At 36.1% G+C, this 25143-nt stretch overlaps 1 protein-coding gene across 1 annotated transcript; it reads left to right on the top strand.

Moving 5' to 3' along the window:
- The first annotated feature begins 6764 nt into the window (after nucleotides 1–6764).
- Nucleotides 6765–11092, top strand: LOC149187766 (linoleate 9S-lipoxygenase A-like). Its single transcript, XM_089411465.1, has 9 exons — nucleotides 6765–7070; nucleotides 7232–7512; nucleotides 7622–7862; nucleotides 8165–8494; nucleotides 8626–8711; nucleotides 8801–8908; nucleotides 9004–9314; nucleotides 9802–10065; nucleotides 10148–11092. Exons 1-9 carry the CDS (start codon nucleotides 6911–6913, stop codon nucleotides 10923–10925), a joined length of 2559 nt encoding a protein of 852 aa, XP_089267591.1. The 5' UTR covers nucleotides 6765–6910; the 3' UTR covers nucleotides 10926–11092.
- The last annotated feature ends 14051 nt before the right edge of the window (nucleotides 11093–25143 follow it).

Consider the following 25143-nt stretch of genomic DNA (forward strand, 5'->3'; position numbering starts at 1 on the left):
ATGTAACATCACCCGTGATGCCCCTACAATGGTTCTGTCCTTCCTCTCGGCCACCCCATTCTGCCGTGGGTTATGGGGTGTCATCGACTCCCATTCAATCCCTTCTGTCGCACATAAGTTCTTAAACTCATTTCAGACATACTCACCACAGTTATCACTCCTTGTAGATTCAACCTTCTTGCCTGACTCTTTATCAATCAATGCTTAAATTAACAAAACTTTGTGAAAGTTTGATCCTTCTTTTGCATGAAAAATATCCAACATTTATGAGAAAAGTCATAAACAAATATAACATAATACTTGTTTTTAGCCATGGATGCTTTTGAGAATGGTCCACACACATTTGAATGGACTCGCTCTAGAATAACCTCTACTTGATTGTCTCTATTGTGAAAGGAAGTCTTGGTGTATTTTCCTAAAGTGCACCCTCTACATGTATCAAGTTGATGCAGTGTACCTTTGGGAAGCCCAATTGAGATCTGTTACATGATCTTCAAATCCCCATGATGCAAGTAACCTAATCACATATGCCACAACTCATCAATGTCTTGGCTATGCACCATCTCTGCTTTTGTGCTCAAAACAACACTATCCTCTACCTCCAACTTATAGAGATTCTTCACCTGAATCCCCATCTTCTTTACTTGATCCATGGCTATGTGTTGAAGGAATTCCTTTCCTTTTGAGAAGACCAAATCATAACCTCTATCCTCAAGCATGTAAATAGATACCAATTTATTCTTCACTCCAGGCACATACATAACATCCCTCAAGGTGAGAGGAGCACCATCCTCCCTCTCAAAAGTAACTGTGCCCAATCTTGTAGCACTATACCTCCCATCGTCACCCATCTCGATATGCATCTGGAGATCCTTCTCCTCTAGGTCAGTGAATAATGCCTTGTCCTCAAGGTACCATACACTATCCATCATTGATGACACTATGCATGTAATGAGAGTAAATTCCAATTCGAATTGAGAGGCCAAAGCCTCACCCGCCGTTCCTCCTAAGGACTTCTTGAGTGGAAAATTTGTAGCAAAATGGCCCAACTCATGACAATCAAAGCACTTAACTTTCAACATGTCTTTCTTCTTACCTCCATGGTAAGAATTTGATTTGGAATGGGATGTCTTCCCTTTCCCATTCCTCACCTTACCTGCTGAGGCTCAATTTTCCTCATCAACAGTCTTTGACAAGGAGCCATCTATGGTGTTCCTTCTGATCTCTTCCTGCATCAAATCCTACCACAGTCAATCCCAATATCACAACTTTTCCCTTTCATTCACATAGTCCTAATAGCTATTCCAACTCTTAGGAAGGCCTAGGAGAGCTAGGCTCACCATAGCATCCTCGACAACTGTTATTCCAACACTTCCAAGTTCATCTTTGCAGGTTTTGAACTTGGTCAAGTATTTTGGAATGATCTTGCCTTTCTCCATCTTGATTTTTCGAAGTTTATCATTGAGTGCCAACTTCCTATGGTCACTATTGTTCTAGAAGAGGTTTTTCAATTCTTTTCACATAACATATGAAGTTTCCTTCCCATGGAGACTCAAGAGAATGTGGTCTCAAACTCCTTGAAGGATTATTCGCCATACCTTCACCACACACTTGCTCCATTTAGCTAAATATTTTGAATCTGATATTGGTTGCTTAGGAATGTCTTTATCAATTAATTACTTCAAGCCATTATCCTCCAAGACGGCCTACATCCTATCCTTCCAAGCTATATAATTTGATCTTCCTTCCAAGGCATACTCAAGTCACAAACCGTAGAACGTTATCTGCCAACCCTAAAGTATGTAATGCAAATTCAAATTTCACCTGTAACCCTAAACTCAAAAGCTTCGAAATCTCCTCTAATATATTATCTTCAGCTCCTATACCATGTAGATTTTGTTGTAGATTCACAAGCTCATGTAATCTACTAAAACAAGATACAAGAATCTACTTCTAGTTTCAACCAGCAGAAGCCAATAGATCGTTGAAAACAATATGAACAAGAAGAAGACAAATCAGTGGCACATAACACAATAAGTTTCTCCAAGGAAAGCCACTTCTCAAAACCCCACCTATCTGTATTGCATTAATTAAAAATTTGAGTGAAGATACTAAGTTTGTTCTCACAAGAACAAGTCCACAGAAGTATGCTTATATATCTGCTCACAAGCTAGCTCAAGCCGAACCTTAGCCTCTTTCCACTGCATGCAAAGCCCCTATTTCCTTGCGCAATTCCTTGGCTGAATGGCCCACATTAATGGGAATCCAGCGCTTCCAAAACTATGCAATCCAATCTACGTCCTCTTCCTGATTGCATGCATGACCTATACAACTCAGTAAATCATACAACTGATAGTACATTGTCCATACACTCTAGTCTCAACTGGGTCTTTCTTAGAACTGACATGTATGGGTTTCCGATGAGAGAAACTTCATTTAACTGGAGTAGCACTTGTGGATACACAAGTGCACCAACTCAGACAAACTGAGTTATCTAATTACAACTCTGATAAACCCATCTTGGACCCCTAAAATTTAGGGAGAAGATATACATGACTACAAAAAAACTTCCAACTTGAAATTCCAGAGCTAATTAAGTTATTTAAACTTAATTAACTATTTACAAGTTACTATAAGAATACAATTCGATTTTAATTCTCTGTTTAATTTAAGGACAAATTAAACTACAATTTCCTGTTACCATTTCTCAACAATATACAGCAACTTTGAAGCAACACATTTTAATAGTAACAACGTTTTATAAAATCTATAATTCTAAAAAATAAAATTCTAAATACTTTTAAAAGTGTAAAGTTACATAAAATATCAAATTTTCCTTAAAAACATTTATCTAACACACACTACATATATATTTATATATATAATTCATACAACTAAAATAGAATTAATAATAAATAGTTATTACACTATCAATATTTAAAAAAAAAATTCTATAAAAATTTAAGTGAAATCAATAATACTACTTATATATAAAATCAATATAAATATAATTTAATATGGTAATAGCATTATAACATAACCGATATCATAAGTCAAATAACTAATGAAATAAAACTCAGAAACTCAAAAATATTTTTTAAATTAGAATTTATAAAATAGTTTGATGCCTATGTTCAATTTGATGATTATTTTAATAATGACACTTTTCTTATTTTCTTTTTTTGTTTTAATTTATAAGTAGAGTGAATAGATAATATTTATAACATATGTTTTTCATGAAATAAATAATATTATTAATATATTATCATAATAATAATAAAATACTAAAATAGATCAAATAATTAAGCAAGTAAAACTTAAAATTAAAATGTTAATTCACAAAATAAATGTTATAGAGAACTTGTTTTAGTGTATATGTCTAATTTAATGGTTATTTTTAATAAAACGAGGAATTTAAAAAACATTTTATAAATTAAAATTTATAAAAATGGATAAAACTGAAAAATAAAAATGAAATAATTTTTAAACTAAAATTTATAAAATATTTTTATGCCTATATTAAATTTGATGATTATTTTAATAATGACACTTTTTCTTTCTTTGGTTTTAATTTATAAATACAATTAATAGATAATATTTATAACATATATTTTTCATGAAAATCAAAAATGTTATTAATATATAAGTTCAAAATGGCAATCATTATGAACATAACAATAAAAGAATAGATAAAATAACTAACCAAGTAAGGTTCAAAACTAAAATCCTATTTTAGAAAATAAACATTATAAAACATTTGTTTTTGTGTGTATATGTAATTTGATGGTTATTTTAATAAAACTCAAAATAAAAATAAAAAATAAAATTATAAACTAAAATTTAAAAAAATAGATAAAACTCAAAAAAGGAAAAAGAAAAAAAGTTAAACTAAAACTTATAAAATATTTCCTATATTCAATTTGATGATTATTTTAATAGTGATACTTTTTTTTGGAGTAAATTTATAAGTAGAATGAATAGATAATATTTCTAAAATATTTTTATGTGTATATTTAATTTGATGATCAATTTTTTTGTTTGTTTATATAGCGAATATATAATACTTATAGAAATTTAAGTGTAATTAATAATGTTATTAATATTATTTAATGTAGTAATGATATACTAAACATAACAATTATCATAAATCAAATAATTAACTAACTAAAACTCAAAATCCAAATGTTATTTGATAATTATTAAATCAAATAATTAACTAACTAAAACTCAAAATCCAAACGTTATTTGATAGTTATTTTAATAATGAGTGTTTTTTTTTTAAACGTGGTGAATTGGTAATTATGATGATCATTTTAATAGTTATATTTTTTAAAACTAGTGTTAATAAGGATGGAATGAATGGGTAATTGTTTTAACAGAGATATATATTTTAGAATACAATAGTTAGAATATTAATTTAATTATGAATTATTATCAGGTGGATGGTAGAAAATATTTTTGTTGGTAGTAGTCACACATTAAAGTTGAAATTTATTCTCGAGTAGTTATGTCCTCCATTTTGTCCTTTTAATTAATTAAAAAAATGTCATAAGCCTATCTAAAGTTTCATATCAAAATGAGTTATGGTTTTTAGGGCATGTGGTATTGACAGGCCATGGTATAATAGAAAAGTTTATAAAACTAGAATTAATGGGTAAGGGTGTTCACAAAGATATACATATTTTAGAATAAGGTATTTAGAATTTTAATTTAATTACTAATTATTATTAGGTGGATGGTAGAAAATATTTTTGTTTGTAGTAGTCATACATCAAGGTTGAAATTTATTCTAGAGTAGATATGTCCTCCTTTTTGTCTTTTTAATTAAATAAATTAATAAAAAATGTCATAAGAGTATCTACAGTGTCATATAAAATGAGTTATGTTTTTTAGGGCATGTGGTATTGATAAGCCATGGCATTGACCCATGGTATAATAGAAAAGTTTATACAACTAGAATGAATGGGTAATAGTGAGGTACATGTATTTTTAGAATAAAGTATTTAGAAATTTAATTTAATCGTCAATTATTATTAGGTAGATGGTAGAAATTATTTTTGTTGATAGTAGTCACATGTTAAAATTGAAATTTATTATCAAATAGTTATGTCTTTTTTGTCCTTTTAATTAAATAAATAAATCAAAATATATTAATATATAATAATGTATGGTTAACATAACACTAATAAAATAAATCAAATAGCTAACCAAATAAAACTCAAAACTAGAATCCTAATTTACAAAATAAACATTATAAAACATTTGTTTTTATGATCATTGGCGAAAACAATTAAAATAAAATTGAGGAGGAGTCTGAGCCCCACCCTACCATACCATAGCATTAAGGATATATCTAATCGCTTTAAAGATATATTGATATTTTTGGATAAACTGTATATGTTTCATTTTCAGACCCAATTAAATTTATAAAAAACATCCCATGTGAAGATATGAATTCCATTTATGAAAACATGCAATTTCAAAATATATCCTATTATACGTTTACGGCTACACGGATAAAGTATATAGTTATGATTTTAGGGATAAAGTATATAGTTATTATTTTATCAGAATAAGAGTTGCGACGTTCAGGGCGGGCGGACGGGATAAGGACGAAGGACAGTATCACGGTCAAAGAATTCACCTAAAACCATGTGACACACACGGCGCTGTTAGTACTCTTGCAGAAAATCAAAATCAATACCAAGAAAACCCGACTTTTCCTTGTCATTTGAAATGTTCAGGTAATATGTAAAACGTGCGTCCATATAATACAAATGCCATTATTTGGAAGTGAAGTGATAAACACAGACGCTTGAACGCTTCCACTTCCATATACCTACAAGGTAAATATATGTGATAATGATTATATACAGATATGTAACGAGATTTATGGTATTGGTAAGCTATGATATTGGTCTATGATATTAGTATAAACTATAGTATTGACAAGTTATAAAATTGGTCCATGGTATTAGTAAACTATAGTATTGAACCATAATATTATTAAGTAGATTTGTAGAAAATATATTTGTTAATATTTGAAAGTAAAGTGATATATTTGAAAGTAAAGTGATACACGTGCTTTCTTATACAATTTAGAAGTGAAGTTATACCAAGACACTTTAGATATGTGACGAGGCCGCCGACCGTGGGGCCTACACCAATTATCAGGCTCGATATAGAAATCGATATTGAATGACGTTGTACGAGGTTCCGTTGGAAAATTTTCATCACACGATTACGGGACCACAGTGGTCATTCATACGAATGATCTGCCACGAGGCGTGGAGCAGAAGAAACGATGGTCTACAGATAGGCAGCGATGGCCATTGGAGACAGTATCACGGTCAAAGAATTCACCTAAAACCATGTGACACACACGGCGTTTGAAATGTTCAGGTAATAGGTAAAATGTGAGTCCATAGAATACAATTGCCATTTGGAAGTGAAGTGATAAAGACAGACGCTTGAACGCTGCCACTTGCATATACAAGGTAGATATATGTGATAATGACCATATACAGATATGTGATAATGAACACGTGCTTCCATATACAGTTTAGATATGTGACGAGGCCGCCGATCGCAGCGCCATACACCAATCATGCTCGACACAGAAAATGATATTGAATGACTTTGTACGAGGTTCCGTTGGAGAATTTTCATCCACACGATTACGCGACCAGAATTCCCATTCATACAAATGATCTGCCACGAGGCGTTGACCAGAAGAAACGATGATCTACAAATAGGCAGCCATGCTCATTGGAGAAGTCACAAGCAATTCTCAGACGATTTTAGACATAACATAACATATAGTTTTGATTCTTGAAGCAGAGGAGAGCCCAGTACAGAGGCTTTGCCTTCAACACAAGGAAATACAGACTAGGTTTTTGCAACACCTACAATGGTCATGGAGCAAACGATGATTCCTGGGGAAGTGATCCTGCAAGAGGTATCGATTCTCAACGCCACTGATTACCCTGCAATTCTGGCTGATGAGGCGTCTGAGTTGACAGGCAACAGAGTATCCCTCCAACTGCTGAGCAGCAACCATGTTGATCCAGGTAATATATTTCAATTATTTGGTTTACACGGTTTCCAGGACGTATAATTATAATATAATATCTGTCTGTTTAGACGGTTTCCATGGCGTATTATAATATGATATCTGTCTGTCTGTCTTGCTACGATTTTTCTCTTAAAATCAATGTATATATGATGGCAGAAACGGGATTCGGAAAAATGACTGACGAAGCGTCTTATTTAAAGTGGAATCCCTTCGATGGCCCCATTGCTAGCGACAGACATTACGAAACCAGCTTCAAGTGGAACTCTGGTCTGGGAGTTCCGGGAGCATTCCTCGTAAGGAATATGCATTCACGACAGTTCTTTCTCAAATCTCTAACTCTGGATATACCTGGTCACGGTAAACTGCGCTTTAAGTGCAATTCCTGGATTACACCCTATGAGACCAGCAAAACTGATCGTATTTTCTTCTCTAACAAGGTATGGCGTATTTATATGCACTTCTTTTCCAGTTAATTGTTTTATAGTTTTCATTTACAAAAGACTAAAAATACGGGTCCATATTAAAATGGGTGCGTCGTGTGATTAGAGCTACCTACCCGAGGAGACACCAGAAGGTTTAAAAAAACTGAGGGAGCAAGATATGGTGGAACTACGAGGAAATGGAACGGGAGAGAGGAAAGTATATGATCGGATATACGATTATGACGTGTACAACGATCTTGGCAACCCTGACAGCAGTCCAGAGCTGCTGAGACCAGCGCTGGGTGGATCCAAGGACTACCCATATCCTAGAAGATGCAGGACGGGCCGTCCACCAACTAAAACAGGTTTAGCATTTCATCCCCGTAGTAGCATTCGGGTTTATATATACACCTGCATGTTCTCAAGCATTTTATGAAACTGTCTGGTTAGGAAACCGTTTATTAGAGATTAGGTGACAAGTAGTCTGCTATTTTTTACTGTTTAAGGACATGGACATTTGGGTTTTACGTTGTGAATTTTATTAGATACGCCAGGTTCGTAATTGCAGCTAGGGATTATAATGTTCAACAGGCATGAGTCTGGTGGAGGAGAGAATAACATGGTAGCTGATATTACTAATTAGAGCTTGAAATAAATTTGAATGCAGATCCCAAATCTGAAAGCCGGCCAAGTGGTTCAGAAGTGACTTTTATTCCGCCAGACGAAAGGTTCCCTCACACGGATTTCACTGATTTTGGAGCCCACACCATCAATGCTTTCGCCAATCTCATTGTGCCTGAGATCACGGAAGGTTCTGAAACTGCGTTCAAAACATTCGAACAAATTGAACAGCTCTACGTCCGGGGATTTCAAAGTCGATATAATTCCCTTGAGAAACTTCTTAGACACGAGAATCCTCTTCAGATTGTCCATGGATTACTGGAATCTGCAGAGAACAATCCACTGATAGAGTTTGTGCGCCCTCAAGTTTTTGCAGGTGAAAACATGTTAATATTTTACGTCTATTTAACTCAACTATCTGTTTGCATTACTCAAAATTTTTCTCAAACTATTTGTTTCTCGCGCTCAAATAATTTCTTTAAATGAAATGAATTTTGGCAACCATAGGTAATGAGAGCGCGTGGAAGGCCGATCTTGAATATGCAAGACAAGCGCTAGCTGGTTTGAATCCGATGGTAATTCAATGCTTACAGGTAATTTGATGAGTTCTTTATATACAAATAGGGAAAGGACATTTGATGGTTTTTCGTTCGCGCCGATAATTAGATTTTACGTGTGACAGACATTTCCCCCGTCCAGCAGCTTGGACCCAAATATCTACGGCCCACAGAAGAGTTCAATCACCGAGCAACACATAGAAAAGTTCCTCGAGGGCCTTTCTGTGGGGCAGGTTCGTCGCGCTTTACCTTAATCTTATACTCTCTTCTAGTTCTCCATTCGTTTACAGGTATTTCAAATAAATCAAATCTATGTACGTTGATGCAGGCTGTTGCCTCAAAGAAGCTCTTTATTCTGGACTATTATGATGCATACATGCTTTATGCGGAACGAATCAATACGCTATCAGAGGGGAGTAAAACATATGGCAGTCGCACACTTTTCTTCCTCACAAACGAGGGAGTGCTGAAGCCCGTGGCCATTGAATTGTGTTTGCCTCCCACCACTGAACAGGAATTAGGTGTTAGAAACGTGTACACTCCTGCTGAGGAGGGAACAGAAGAAGGAGCGTTATGGTTGCTAGCAAAAGCTCATGCTCGTGTCAACGATGCGGGTTACCATCAATTGATTAGTCATTGGTAAACATTCTTGCTTATATTATAATAATATCGACTATATTATTCTTTTAATTTATTAATTTAAAATCTAAAAATATCCTTATTTAAATTTATATTTTTTACCTCTCACAAATAAATATATATATATATATATATATATATATATTCTTTAATTATCAATTATTATTATTAATACATTCCAACAAGTAACTTTCATTCAGGAAATGTGGTGACACACTATCTTTTCTAAATTTAAAACTTAGTACATATTTTTAAATATTAAATTATTTAAAATAAAATATTTATAATTAAATATAATAGTAATGGGTATATATATTTTTCTTTTAATTCTTATTACTATATATTTATTTCTTAAAGACAACTACTAAAATTATCCATTCCTAAATTGAAACGTGTTTTAAGAAATTTTTATATTTACCTATTAGCAGTTATCATTCAATAGTTTCAACTTTACTACATTGAATTTTACTGGCTTTAATGAGTGCAGGTTGAGAACTCATGCAACAATAGAGCCTTTTATTATAGCTACTCACAGACAACTTAGTAGAATGCATCCGGTGTATAAGTTATTGATACCTCATTATCTTGATACGATGGACATCAATCAAGCTGCGCGTCAAAGCTTAATCAACGCGGGAGGAATTATTGAAAAAAGCTTTACTCCACGCAAATACTCCATGGAGATGTCATCTACAATCTATAAAGATTGGAGATTTAATGAGCAAGGATTGCCAGCTGATCTTCTTAAAAGGTTTTTTTTCAAAGATTTAAACACTATTTTCATTAAATATTCATAGCATACTCCATTGACATATAAATTTTATGTTTTGTAGGGGAATGGCTATTAGGGACCCAACAGCGCCCCACGAGCTAAAGCTCATTATTGAAGACTACCCGTTTGCCATGGATGGCCTCGAAATATGGTTTGCTATGAAGGATTGGGTTTCAGACTACTTATCTTTGTATTACAATGATGATGCATCTATGGAAAGAGATCAAGAATTGCAAGGTTGGTGGAGTGAGATAGTAAATGTTGGGCATGGAGACTTAAAGGACGATCCGAGCAGATGGTACAAAATGAAGACAAAAGATGAAGTTGTTGAAGCGCTGACCACTATTATTTGGCTTGCCTCCGCTCATCATGCTGCCGTCAACTTCGGACAATATGCTTATGGAGGGTACATGCCCAATCTTCCCACCATGAGTAAACAACTTATTCCAAAGATAGGTTCCAAAGAATACACTGAGATGGTGAGAGATGTAGATGGATATTTCCTTAAAACCATATCTACTCCCTCCCAAGCCACACTTGTCATGTCCATTTTGGAGATCTTGTCAAAGCATGCTAAAAATGAAGTATATGTGGGACAAATACAAGGGTCCACACCAGAATGGGTTGATGACAACAGGATAGATGAAGCTTTCAATCGATTTTCATCGAAGTTAGTGCAAGTGGAGAAGAATGTAACAAGCAGAAACAATAATCCCAAACTGAAGAATAGGCTTGGGCCTTCTCTAGTTCCATATACGTTACTGTATCCTGACACCACTGATTTATCAAAGTCCGGTGGCCTTACCGGTCGCGGTGTCCCTAACAGTATATCCATCTAATCCATCCACTGCCATTCTCTGTAGTGTGACAATTTAATATATTAATAACCACTATGTATCACTCCACAACCAATGTCCTCTCTTTAATGAAAACCCAAAGCCTATTGGAAGGTAAGATATTGTGTTGGGAATTGCAGAGAAAATTACCTAAGCAACAAGTTTCCCAATTGCAATTTAAGTCACTAGCATATCATTTTGCATCCCTATGATGTCTATTGTCCACTTGGAAAATAAGAAGCATTTATTTTTAAAAGAAAGTATTTGCATTTAAGGTAAATGCTCATCACTATCAACGAAACCTCTTGAACGAAACATATAACATTTTTGCATGAGTGGAGAAAATATCGCAATGTTTTCAAATTTACGATAACAAAAGTTATTCGCATAACATCCATTACCCATGCATATGAGCTTTGAGAATATATTGGAAGCAAACAACAATGAATCTATATAATAACAACATAAAATTAAATTGAATTATTGTCAATTTTAGATAAATTCACACAAAGTAATATAGAGGTTAGCGTGCTTAACATATATTCTAACTCAAATAAGTTATTAAAGTTTGGACACAAGTAATACTTTGATTAGAAAATGAAAACTTACGAGAGTAAAATACATTTAATCAAAATGTTTATATAAAATATTATTCATTTCCAAAAGAAAATACTTTAATGATATTTTTACATGGTCCTAATGCTAATATTTTTAAGAAGAGTAGTAAATGTGGATGTTGTTGACTATGGTTTACCATGGACAACCGCCCATGAAATATAACATGATTGTGGTTGACCTGATTAACCTATATAATAATACAAGGGATAATATAATGAGTTTAGATACAACAATGAATAAATCAATGCCTTTGAAGTGATATGTGGTTTAACCAAATTTACTAATGTGGTTGATACATGCCGATCGACATCATTTCTGTATACCAATTTCCATATAAAAGGTGGAAAATGTCGCCAATCAATGTATATCAACCACATCAGTAAATGTGGTTGTGTTAGCTGAAAGCCGATGTGGGTGGTGGATTAATTAACCATGGATGAAGAGGGTTGATGAGGTTGATTAAGGTTGACCATGGTCAAGGTTGCATTAATGTTATAAGAACAATTACATTAATAACTCATATGGTTGGTGGGGTTGACCATCGTTTAAGAGGCTTGACCATTTTTCATCATATTCAACCATAGAGATCTTGATTGATAATTATGGTTGATCATGTTCAACCATTCTAGCATTTAATTTAATGGCTTGGATTGATAATTTAATGTAAAGTAATTTAAAGCAAAATTGAATTAACCAACAATTGGTGGTCAAGGGGAATGGTCTCCTTTCTCCACCAGGTTCAACATGGTATTTTGCTACAAGTTATGAATAAACTCCTCTTTTGTTAAGGGCTTATGATAATTTTTTAGTCTATGCCCATTAACAAGAAAAGTGATCCCTTCATCAATGGTCTTGATTATTTCTTCTCCATTATCAAAAATAGCTTCTACTTCATAGGGGCCTAACCAATGTGTTTGGAATTTCCATTAAAAAGATTGAAATTTTGAGTCAAATAAAAGGGCCCAATCACCTGCTTCGAATTTCTTGACCATGATAAATTTGTCATGCCATCTCTTCCTTTCTTAATGAATGACGTTTGTCATTTGTATGGCATCTTGTTTGATTTCATCCAATTGGTTGGGCTATGCCAGTCTTTGCTTTTGGGCTTTAGAGAGGTGTGGCCCCCAATTTTGTTGTTTTCATGTATGTCTCCACTCGGAAATCAATAGGGAGTAGAACTTTCTTTCCATAGACATGGCTCAGAAAAAGTGTGTCGAGTGGAATGTCTCCATGTGGTTTGGAGTTCCCAGAGTTCTTCTAAAAACATTTCTCCCTAATCATTCTGATTTAGACAAACAATATTGCTCAGTATGGCTTCAAGAACTTTATTTCTAGATTCCATTTGTTCATTATCTTGTGGATGATATGGAGTGGATTTGTGATGTTTGATTTTGTACTACTCTATGATCTTCTGAACAAGTTTGGATGTGAAATTCACACCTTGATTTGTTACAATTTCTCTTGGGACACCAAAATAAGTGAAAATATAATCAAAATGAAATGTAACAATACTATTTTAATTAGCAAAACTTAACTTCTCAACCTCTGCCCATTTAGTGACATTACCGGTGCAAACAAGAATGTACCTTTTCTACTTGGAAGCTCGATTAATTGGACCTACAAATATATAACCTATTTCTCAAGTGGCTCCATCAGTACCTCTGGTTGAAAATGCATTTCATCTCATTGAACATGCTTTCCCATTCTTAGATGACTATCAAATCCCTTGACATATTCTTTGGAATCCTTAAAAAGAGAAGCCCAATAATATCCGAAGAGAAGGAATTTGTAAGTAGTTCTTCTATTAGCGAAATTTCCTCCATAGGGTTCTTCATGATACACCTTCAATATTCCAGGCATTTCATCTTCTCAAATGCATATTCTTATGATTAAGTGTACTCTTGTTCCGTACAATTATCCTTTTATCGAAGAATAAGGTGGACCGGATCTGATAACTCTCTATCTTTCTTTGGTTGATAATTTAGCAGGAAACTTCTCTGTAGCCAAATAATTAGTGATATCTGCAAATCAAGGAGATTTAGTAGATTTTGTAAGAATATGTTGGTTGGGAAAGTTATCCTCCATAGGGATTGTTGTGTTAATATTTTGCATCCTAGAAATAAAATCAACAATTGTATTTTTCTTTCTAAGTCTGTATAATATACTATTGTTGAATTCTATAACAATAAATTCCATCAAATGATTCAACCATTATTTATACGTGTATTCATTGGATATCTAATAGCAGAATGATCAGTTTGATAGTGATATAATGTTTGAAATTAGTAATACCATGAACTACTACTAGGAACTCCTTATTAATGACTATGTAATTGAACAAATTTCATAAAGATTTATATATGTTTTTCTTAATGCAACCCCTAAAGTTGTGCTTGAAGCATTAATGGAAATATGAAATGAGAGATTCCAATTTGGCCACTTGAGATAGGAGCTTCAAAATTTTTAAATTTCAATGAATCAGAGGATAATTAGCATGCATAATCCCAATGAAAATCACAATATTTTATGAGTAATTTAAAAAATGCCGAAGAAAGTTTCGTGAAGTTTTCTATAAATATTGTATAATAACTTATAAATCCAAGAAAGATTCCTATCGCCTTCTGACATTTGGGTACCAAATGATTTTCACCTTTGTTGGGCCCACCTTGATTCCAAGGCTTGAAATGCGATATCCCAAAACAATAATTTCGTTAAGCATCATAAATATGTTTTCACTATTCAATGAAAAGCTAGTTTCTTGATATCTAATAAGAAGTTTTTGTAACCTTTCTAACGCTTCTTCAAAAGTATTTGCATAAACTTTAAAATCATTAATATACACCTCAACATAATTGTGGATCAAGTCATAGAAAATTCCTAATACTTACATTTGAATTGTAGCAGGTGCATTACATAATCCAAATGGAACTACTTTATAAGCACATGTCCAAGGACATGTGAATGTTTTCTTATATTTGTCTTTTTATGCTATTTGGATTTGATTATAACCATTGAAGCCATTAAGAAGATAAAACTATTTTTTTCCTGGATAGTGTATGTAAAACTTGATCAATGAAAGATAAAGAAAAAAGATCTTTCAAATGGTTGCTTTCTTTAGTTCCGTGTAATATATACAAACTCTCTAATTTCGATTTTTATTTGGCAGAATAGACAATGGTGAAACCCACTCGTTATTTGAAATGGATAGATAGAGTTTACATTGAGCAGTTTTTGTAAATCTACCTTCATTATTTCCCTCAAATTAGGACTCATCCTTCTTTGAGATTTCCTAATAGGTTTGAATTTCTCCTGTGTGTGTGTGTGTGTAATGCATGTAAGTATTACGATTAATTCCTTTCATGTATGTATATTCCCATTTAAGTCTAAAGGAATGTTCTTGCAATATCTTAATGAATTCCACATTTTGAAACTCTTCTGCGTTATTATTGATATTTAATATTTTTCTTGGACTAATTTCTACAAGAGTATTGCAAACTTCTTCCATTGAATTTAATGATAGATTAGATTGTCATGATGACAAATCTTCTAAATAAACCAAGTTTCATGAAAATATTGTTCTAACATATGCACATAATAATTGAGAAAAAGAACAATTAGTCATAAGATTCATTAATTTATTTTCATCACCATTTCTCTTAATGGAAACTGCTTGTGAGATAGTCAGAAATTGGTTGTATATCTTCATACTCTTATTTTTCATCTTCAATCCATTCTTTGTTTTATAGTTTAGTTATTGCTATTGTTGGACGATATGATGTAAATTTTTTTGTTGAATTTCCATTAGAAATGATCATGTCACTAGATCTACAACCAATAAAATCATCGACCATGGCTAAGCAAGGCCTACCCAATTTCAATGGATGACCTCGTAGATTGGTTTTTGGTGTTAATATCATGAAACCAACATGTTATTCCCATAAATCTAGACATACAATTATATATTCTAATATAGCTTATCGTTTGTAAGATTATATTGAAGACCAGTTAATTATAGTTCATCCATAGTGTTCTTTGTCATAATATTTATTGTTTCACCTAAATTGATTAATATGCTTGGGATTTCAACATTGTTACTATGGATTTTTATAAAGGGAGTCCCTGGATCTAGATATTTATCTATAGTAGTTTTTCCCATTATGATTTCTGCTATTTTTCTAATGATTTGAGCTTGTATTTATTTTCTCTTTCTATGAGGTTTTTTAATGCATACCTCAATTATTATTTTTGTAAAAAATGGAATATCCTTTATTGCATGATGTAAAGTAATATTAATGTCAATATTCTTTAACTCATTTGGCATGTCATAATTTAGCAAAATTAATTGTTTGCATACAACTTTATCTATTTGTATTATCTTCGGGAAAGGTGGGTTTTCTAAGGATATAGAGGGTTGTTATGCTAGAGGAGTAGTAGGATTTGGCCCTATTTCTATATCATTTACTTTTTCATGAATTTCTTCTTTTTGAGGAATTTCCTCATTTTAAGGAGTTTCATCCTCTTTATTTTCTTTAATGACAACAAGATTATTCATTGTTTATAAAAAACCTCCCTGATCTAAGATGGATACCATTTACATCTAGAAGAGTTGTTTTGTAAATTTGGAAATTTTGTACTTTCACATTGTAAGTGGGTTGTTGAGGTAGTTTATTTTTTAGGTTTGGGTGTTGTTGTGCATGTACTTGATTAGGTCTCTGGGGTTGTGTTGACAGTGTTGGACCTGCTAACATTCAGGGGATCTCCCATGTAAGAAGTCCCAACTATAGCTCAGACCGTTTTGAGTAGGAGTCCCAACAGTAGGTGGTAATGTAGTGTCTTGACCACGGTAGCACGCAAAGATAAGTATGATAACTTTGGGTAGAAGCAAGTGTGTGACCTTGAGGCGAGTTAAGTGCGATGGATGGTGGTTCTAACACATGGAGGGGAAAATGAAGTGTGCCCCATAGAAGCCTATAATAGTACGCAACCTTAAAGGAACACACGAGTCGAATGCCATCACAAGATAAAATGTAGAATAGTCGACAAATTAAAGTGAGGGATTAATCCAATAACATTCATTCAACAAGATTCATACAATTGCATACAAATTAGTTTATAAGAGAATGCATAATTTAAACAACATACTTTGCTAAAACAACCAAAATAGTCCAACTACTGTAACAACATATGCATGAAGGTGTGATGGCTTTGTTATTATTATTATAATTGAAAAGTCTATCCATACATACACCATTGACAACGACTAGCCCGAGTAGTGGAACATTATAGTCAAGAACACCTACTTCTCCAAAGAAGTATACTCTCTCTACGCTATGGAGAAGCCAAGGCTTGCCACAATACTCCAAGCCTTTTCTAAGCCTAAGCTTAGCCAAAATCTTGGATCCCCGAAAGGTTGTTCTATGATTTGTGAGTTTCTATTTATAACAAAGGGTTGGGTGACCCTTGACATTCCCCATTCTGACTCTTTTAATAACCTCATGACTCTTCAACTTTTTTACAAATAACTCATTATATTACATAGTGACTGTTCACATTCCACCAATGACACTTGGAATTTTACTTACAACATATTTACAAATAATATATACATTTTCCACATGTACCCATGTGAGACAAAATAGGCTAGAGACAACCTAATAAGATAAAACACTATGACTTCGAAGTTTAGGGAAACACCAACTAGGAAACCTCCACTTGATGATTTTTGGTCATGTACTGTTGCCAATATTGGTACTATGCGATGATGTCCCAAAAGTGATTGATGATGTATTTATGATAGTGGACTCTCATCTCCATAGCTTATGGGTATATAGCCTTGGAATTTGTGTCCAATTCATCTTGAAGCATGTGAGGCATGGTGTTGATCATGACAGGACCATCAATGTACTTCTGTATGTTTTGGGCACTCAACTGCAAGTCATTCCTAGTGGCCTCTCACCTTAGATCATCCATGTACCTGTTGATCTCTAGTCAGACTTGGTTCTTGTGCTTAGCTTCGATGAGGGAATCAATTAATGAGATCCTATGCATTCTCACCATGATATCTAAACTCTTATACAACTGTGCATATGAAGCTTGTATGCTACTGATGAATGGGGCAAGATGCTCATAGTTCTGGATCAACATCCGGACCTTTGCTTTTCCTAGCTCTGTTTGTGGCTTCATCATCTTTGTCAAATGAAGTAAGGCCCCATTGTACCACATTGTCCACTCTTACACATGGGTGGTGGCAACATGTATGTTCTTGAGAGTTTGAACAAACTCTTTGCTCCACTATTTTAAGCCATGTAGACAAACAACTTCTTTATGCATGGCGATGAATCCACCACAAAGATTTATAATGTTAGTATCAAATGTTGATACTTCAACATGTATTTCTTTCCTCATATTTGCCATTGTGGAGACTATGCTCTACTCTCTGGATTATTCTACCTCTTACGTGACTACCTACCACTTCTTTTCGATTTGTTCATTCTTGGTAATAGTAACTTAACATTTCCACTTGTGGCTCCTGCATAAGCCAAGGTGGCATTACAAAGTGAAAGTAGATGCTTTCTGACATCTGGCATTGTCACCCTTCCCTTCATGAATGCAGATGACACGTGATCATAGAGAAAGTGATTTCTCTGCACCTGTACAATATTGTTCTGTAATTTGTAAAATGATAGATTGCACACATTCATCACTGGAGCATCATCAAGGAGAATAGGTTCTCCTTGCTTGCTCAAGACTAGTTCTAAAACTGGAGGTGGTGAAGACTGAGAGGTGACCTCAGGTGCTCTCATCATGAGCTCAGTGTCTTGAACCTGTGGCTTTGGCCCCAACTCTATGTCTGTCACTTCAATCAGTTTCTCAATCATCTGAGCAAGCTATCGATCCTACGTATATTCACCCTCTACTTCATCTGCTAGATTTTATGACTCCTCAACCTCTATGGGCATTGCTTTCTCTGTCATTATGCATTACCTTACTTATTCCTCCTTTTTCTACTTCTATTCTAACTCTATCCTTCTTATCTCTTGCTCTTCCTTCCACTAATTCTCCATTTCCCACAACTTTATTTCCACTTCCTCGAGCATCTTCTTTTCTCTCTTCCTTTGGTTTGCTCACTTTAGCTGCTGCTCCCTCTTTTCCTCCACTACCAAAGCTTCTTTCTCCAAGATAAGATCTTCTCCCATCTTGTAGCTTTGCTCTTCCTCTGGGTTCTTGGAAATATTCCTCTTTCCCTTGTCCTACGCTGGCTTGCTTCTTATTGCTATTGTCAGTGTTCCTTACTGCGTTGTTACTGCTTGCAGAGAAGATTTCTAGGCTGTGGCTATATTGACCATCTCATGGAGCTTGGAGTCACTATAATAGTACATCCATAGGTCCTCCTCATGCCAATGAAATGTCTCATGGATCCATAGGTAGTACACCTTCACATAGTGTTTCTTTCAAATACTGTGGGGATCATATAGATTCAAATGTTTGTTTCTGAACTCGAACATCACTATCTCCTTAGCTTTGACATCTGCATCCTTCAATCTCTTAATCGCATACAATCTAATCCGCAAACCAAGAGTGGACCATGGTTCCTTCTTCCTCCTATGTAGCACTACTGATAACCCTGTGGAGAAGTGATATGAGACCTCTTGCATGGCAAAGTTATCCATGGCATACCTTGGTATAACATGTAGAGGCTTCTCTTCTCCAAACATCCCGATGAAGGTGCCATTGAGTGAGGCATACCAATTTGCAATGTAAAGTATTTCCTCCATTACCTCTTGGGACATGCAAGGTGGATCTTGCTCAAATATCAACTTGTACAATGGGATAATGAAATGGTCAATCAGCCTTGCCATAACTTCTCATTAGCTTTAGCTAGAAAACAACTTGCAATAAATGTTGAAGGCGATATATTTTAGTGTCCATGTCCATTTCACGCCAGGAAACTAATGTTGGGCACAAATTGCATCAAGTAAGTATGCATACATGTAGAATATCTCTTTCTTATCCTTGGGCAGATTCTGGGTGTTAGTCACTACAGGATTGAGGGGGCCTGACCCAGGTTCAAAATTAATTAGCCAAACAAATCCATACACTATTGGCCCTTTCAGCATCATCCCAAGAAGCGCGGACCAAAGTATCACCCGAAGCAGTATGGGGGATGCTGGAACCAAGTTTCTGCACCCTAAGATGGTTGTGACGTCATTTGATTCTTTCTATCCCTGCCTTCATGCAGGTCGCTTCACTCTATGGATTGTAAGGTGAGTCCTTTATTTTGTCCTTTAATACCTCCAAGAAAGGGTATGATCAACCTTCGCATAACCCTAGTCAGCTGCTCAGGTACTTTCACGCTGCTATGGCCACATGCCGTGCAGATTCCCCAATTAGTCTAAGTGATCTGCTTATCTTATCAAATGATTAGAGTTAACACCGCTTAAACAAATATCCTTGATCATGTTCAGTTATCTAATGTATTTGTATTCATTTGCGCATCATATAAGCATAATAAAGGAAATTCATACATAACATATCAAGATGCAATAACAGAATAAAGACATAGAAATTGCAGAATATCTTTCTTTATTAATATATTTCAAGTGTTTACAAACTCTATCCACCCTGCACACACAGCTGCAAGGGTCTATGCACTAAGGTGCGAACTTCTTCCCTAGGCCTCTGCGCACTCAGTTGCAGAGTCTCTACCTATGCTACGACCCAAGTCTTAAACTTCTTACTTTAGAGTTACGACTCTGTTACATTATTCATCACTCTATGTTTCTAAAACTACTTAGAATTTAGCTCTTTTTATACAATCCCATGGTTCGCGGACCATGGGTAGATCTCTTACAGCCGACTTTATTTTAAAAAACTAAGGGAAGACTACGCTTTATGACACAACACCTTCACGCTCCGTGACCACAAAATGTAGAGACTTAACCATTTTATTACAAAATTTAACTCAAACAAGGGCTTTTAGCCACAAAACTGCCGTTGCGGGATCCCGCTCCCAACAGGTCCCCAACACAAACATCGTGACTTGCCCTTGAGTCACTCGGTAGGAATGAAGATCTTTGTGCGAAGCCCATCCAGTGCAACCCGTATGACCGCTACCTCGACCATGCACTGAGCTATCGTCTGCTTTGCATCTTCCACTGTCTTCTTGGTCACTACTCCTGTGGTGTCAGCTTGAAGCTTGCCTTCAATATTTCCTATGATTGTGTAAGCTTCCTCCAGACAGGGCTTTAGTCACGCCTTCAGTACTGCTTCCTTGTGCAGTGCTGAGTCCACTTGTTCCTTCAGCTACTTGGCCTCTTGCAGCTTGGCTAGCCTCCGTGCCAGCGTGACAGTTCGCACTGTGCCCTTAAATTCATCGTAGCGCTATTGTAGCTCACGTGTTTTTGTCTCTAGCCTATGTATGTTTGGGTCCTCTTGCAAGCTTGTTAGAACCTCAAATGATTGCTCGAACAACTGCATGCAATTTGCTACTACACTTTCCACCACCACAACTGCCTCTGTGACAGCGGTCGCATGCTGTTCCTTTACTTGTGGTAGTGTGGAGGGTTGGGCCCTCAATCATAACTCGGTAATTTGCAGGTTCAACTCCAGCTGAACCCACGCCATCTCAGTTTGAGTTTCATGCACCCTTGTACCCAACTTACAGATGCGTACCTCAACTGGCTCTTCCTCTGGAATGGCAAACTCTGGGGCGATTCTGCATGCCTCCTCAATGACCTACATGATCTTCTTGCTCTCATTGGTCACCTCAGTCTTAGAAGTGATGACAAAATTTCTTTGTAGGGACATATGTTCATTTTTGATCCACTGTTTGCTGATCACCTGGAGGGCGCGGTGCTCTCGAGCCCTCATTTATGCGATTACTCCATCCTCCAAGAGGTGGAGTGCTTCGCGTGGAAGCACTACTAGGCTTAGCCTAACTCCCTTCAAGGGGCTGATAGTCGACCTGTCAGCCTCATTGTTCATGGTCAGTGCTCCATTCAACAACACTATCATACTGGAAGCCTTTGTGCGCAGCATATTGGCAACCTCTAAAGTGCTGATCTCCAAGCTGGTAGACACCGTACCAGCCTGCGATGCACGGGTCTGCAACTCCTACAACCCTGTTTGGATAGCCCCTAGTATGAGTTGTTGTTGCTATTCAAATTGCTGCAAGGCCTCTGCGGTGACATCTCTAACTGTGTTAAAATATGATGTAAGTCACCCTCCGTCAGTGTGATAGGGTCCAGCGAGGTCTTGGTCACCTTTCACTTCTTTCTGGACCCTCCCTTCTCCAGCTCTCTTGGGCAGTTAATGCAGGCGAATGTCTCTTGAGGGTTCGTGTTGTTCTGTTTTGTTTCTTCCTCTTCTGTCTTAGGTGAAGGTGACCATGCGTCTTTGTGAGAGCCACGCTCTATTCCACCTGTTTGCTTACCTGCCTGCTTTTCACTAGGCAACTTATTCGGCATTGGCGGCCAAAACGGAAGATAATTAATGGGATCATTCGTTAGGCGCGACAAGTCAGGTAAGTCCAAAGTTGCGATAAACGGTAACTGACGATTAGGGTCCCTAAAACTCTGGGTCATGAGACTATCTCCAGGAGGAGGATATCCAGGATAACTAGGAATAGGAATTGCATTTGGGATATTGTATCCTCCCGGAAAACCAGGATTAACTGGACTGTACTGGGATTGTTGAGGTTGTTGATAAGTGTACCGAGGGTACAGTTGATACTGATAGACTGGCTGCTGCACAGCAGGACCGAATTGGTACTGTCCCTGGTATGGTTGATAAGTAAATTGTGGTTGACTTGTGACAACCGTACTTGAACCAGGTTTTCCTACAGGCATCTGAACCAAAGTTTGAATTGTGGATCCAGACGGTGTTAAAGATGTCAGAGGAGTAGATACAGGAACAGTAGAAACCGGAGCTGTCGATACTCCAGAAGTAGGTGGGGTAGATTGAACAGATGTTGCAGCAGTTGTAGCAGTCATTTGAGGTGGAGTACGAGGCGTACTAGCCCAGGTTGAGAAACTATCGAAGGTACAGAAGTTTGAATGTTAGACTGGACTGGTTGCTGGGGTGTATCAGAAACTAAGGGTTGTCTAGTTTGAGATGACAACTGTACATTTGGCTGCAACACCTGTTGAGTTTGCGATGGATCCCACACTATATTCATTCCGGGGTACGGACCCATAACAGGTTGAGAATATTGAGGACCATAACCGGGTTGAGGGTAGGATTGATAATTTAAAGGGACATTTCCCGTTCCTTGAACATACGTTTGACCGGAGGGTGGTTGGAAACCTTGGTTCGAGTACTGACCTTGGGGTTGATACCCTTGAGGCACGTACTGATACTGGGGTTGACCTTGAGGTATAAATTGATACTGGGGTTGACCTTGAGGTACATATTGAGTCTGGGGTTGACCTTGAGGAACGTACTGTCCCGTAGGCATGTACTATCCTTGAGGTTGCCCCCCAGGCGATAATTGAGGCCACCCACTAGGCGGTAACTGGCCACCTTGAGGTTGAGGATTGGGAATAGAACCTGACATCATGAGAACGTCTTCTACACTCAACGGCTTAGTATCATTGCTTCTAGTTAATAACCCTTGCTCAATGGGTTGAGGAGATGCTTCAGAAAAAGTACCAGAAAGTGATTGATACCCAGAGGGAATAGAAGGACCGCTGTACAATAAGGATTCGAGCGATTGAGTAAACATCGACGATTGTCTTGACATATTTAATGGAGGATAATAACCTCTAGGTGTTGGGTGATAAGGAACGCGAGGTGGTGAAAAACTTAACCCTGGGTTTTCTAAGAAATTAGTCAAAGAAAGATACCAAGTACTGCTCCTAGGTGGACTGTAAAAAATTGATTCACGCTCCCTTAGCTCAATAACAGGTTGATTTTCAGGGATAGGGATGCCTACTTCTTCTTCCGGAGTAGCAAGTTCTTCAATAGCTATAAGTCCAGAAGGAAGATCTTGGGTGATTACTCTTTCTACCCTAGGTGAACCAGGACCACTAGAAACTGGAGAAGCAAACCCCGATGTCGGAGTAGAAGCAAATTCACTTTCAGGTTCGGATATTTAAGGTTCCTCACCTATATCACTAGTAAATAAAAAGCTACCAGTAACTTCGGAAACAGACACTGATTGTGGATTATAATCTGCTACTAACGCTTGAAAATCAGGGTGTACTACAAAGAAGACTCTTCTTCTTCAAGTGACCCAACTTTGTTGTCTCTAGGAGTTACGAGGACTTTCAAGCCTTCAAGCTGGCTTGGTGAAAACTCAGGAGGTTGGCCCCGAAGTTTACGGGACTTCCTCGGTAATTCAGCCACGGTTAAAAACTTTTAACTACTTCACACGCAAACAAAGTAAAATCTCAATGAAAACCACCTAAAGCCTCTAAAGAACCAAACAAATTTGAATCACACGCCTAAAGAATCTAGGAGATCAAACACACACAAACAGTAACTTTCCGTACTGAAAACACTAGTTGGTGATGAAATCCAACGTCGCAGAGTTCAATACAGAAATGGCGGTTGGAACAGTTACCCCAGCAACCTGCTTAATGAATAGACTGGCACAAGTTCCTCCACTTAACCATATCGAGTGAAGAGAACCCCCCAGAAAATCCAAGTGAGTCTAGCCGACGTCTGCTCCAGGTACAGTGGGATCTTCCCACCACTGTCAACCTCAGGAAGAATCCTAAAGAATATGGTCATTAAGGTTACCAAATGAAACAAATATACCTGGGGGAACAGTCTACGATCCGATACGCACGCAAGGGCAGAGTAGCAAGCTCAATCACCTTGAAGGCTCCTTGACATAATCCAAGGTTACCAACAAGTGACCCCAGGTTCCTCGACAATGGTTAATCCAAGGTTTACCATTTTTAATACATGAATATCTGGCGTCGTTCCCAATGAGGAAGGATTGATTCCCACACTGGTTCAGACACGATCTCATGCTTCTCCTTTAAGAGGAGCTTTCCCAGAGCATAAATGCAACAATTGGATTTCTTCCCTACCACAAGATATAGCTACTTGTTTGTTTTTACTGTCTTGGAGAGTTAATTACTCTCCTACTCCAAGACACTAGCCTAAGCTAAATTGGTGTATCAGAGCCCTAGAAATAAAAATGTTACTAGATGAATTTTACTTTAAGCGTTATTTTTTATTGGTTTTTGTTTAAGTCAAAAGGTGCAGAGATGAAACTCATGGTATGAAGACTCGACTCAAAATCACTAAAAATGCACCTAAGATGATTTAAACAATCTTTTCTCTTCGATGAACTTCCAACTAAGAAAGAGTTTGAGAATGCAAATACTTTGTAAACACAAATCTTTATTAAGAAACGAATTAAAAGAAGAGCTTTTGTCCTTTCCAATGCACTCAAAACGAGACAACTAGTTATTTCACAAAAATTTCCCTTTTTCATTTCAAAGCACTCAACCACTACAAAAAACAAACTTTTTCCAAAAAGAGATTTTTTATTTTTTTTATAAAACACTCAAAACTATGGAAATGACTAACTTTGAGATCTATAAATTATAAAAACCTATTTGAAGTCAAAGCCTACAAGATGTCTTTCTTA

The sequence above is a fragment of the Pinus tabuliformis genome, chromosome 3_1 (assembly GCF_031772625.1).
Source record: "Pinus tabuliformis cultivar Carrire ecotype Pingquan chromosome 3_1, CPIR1, whole genome shotgun sequence".
Lineage (NCBI taxonomy): Eukaryota > Viridiplantae > Streptophyta > Pinopsida > Pinales > Pinaceae > Pinus > Pinus tabuliformis.

Coding starts and splice junctions, on each gene's coding strand:
- LOC149187766 (XM_089411465.1), top strand. CDS start 6,911: ATGGTCATGGAGCAAACGATGATTCCTGGGGAAGTGATCCTGCAAGAG. Junction 7,863..8,164: donor CCGTCCACCAACTAAAACAG/GTTTAGCATTTC, acceptor ATTTGAATGCAG/ATCCCAAATCTGAAAGCCGG. Junction 9,315..9,801: donor CATCAATTGATTAGTCATTG/GTAAACATTCTT, acceptor TAATGAGTGCAG/GTTGAGAACTCATGCAACAA.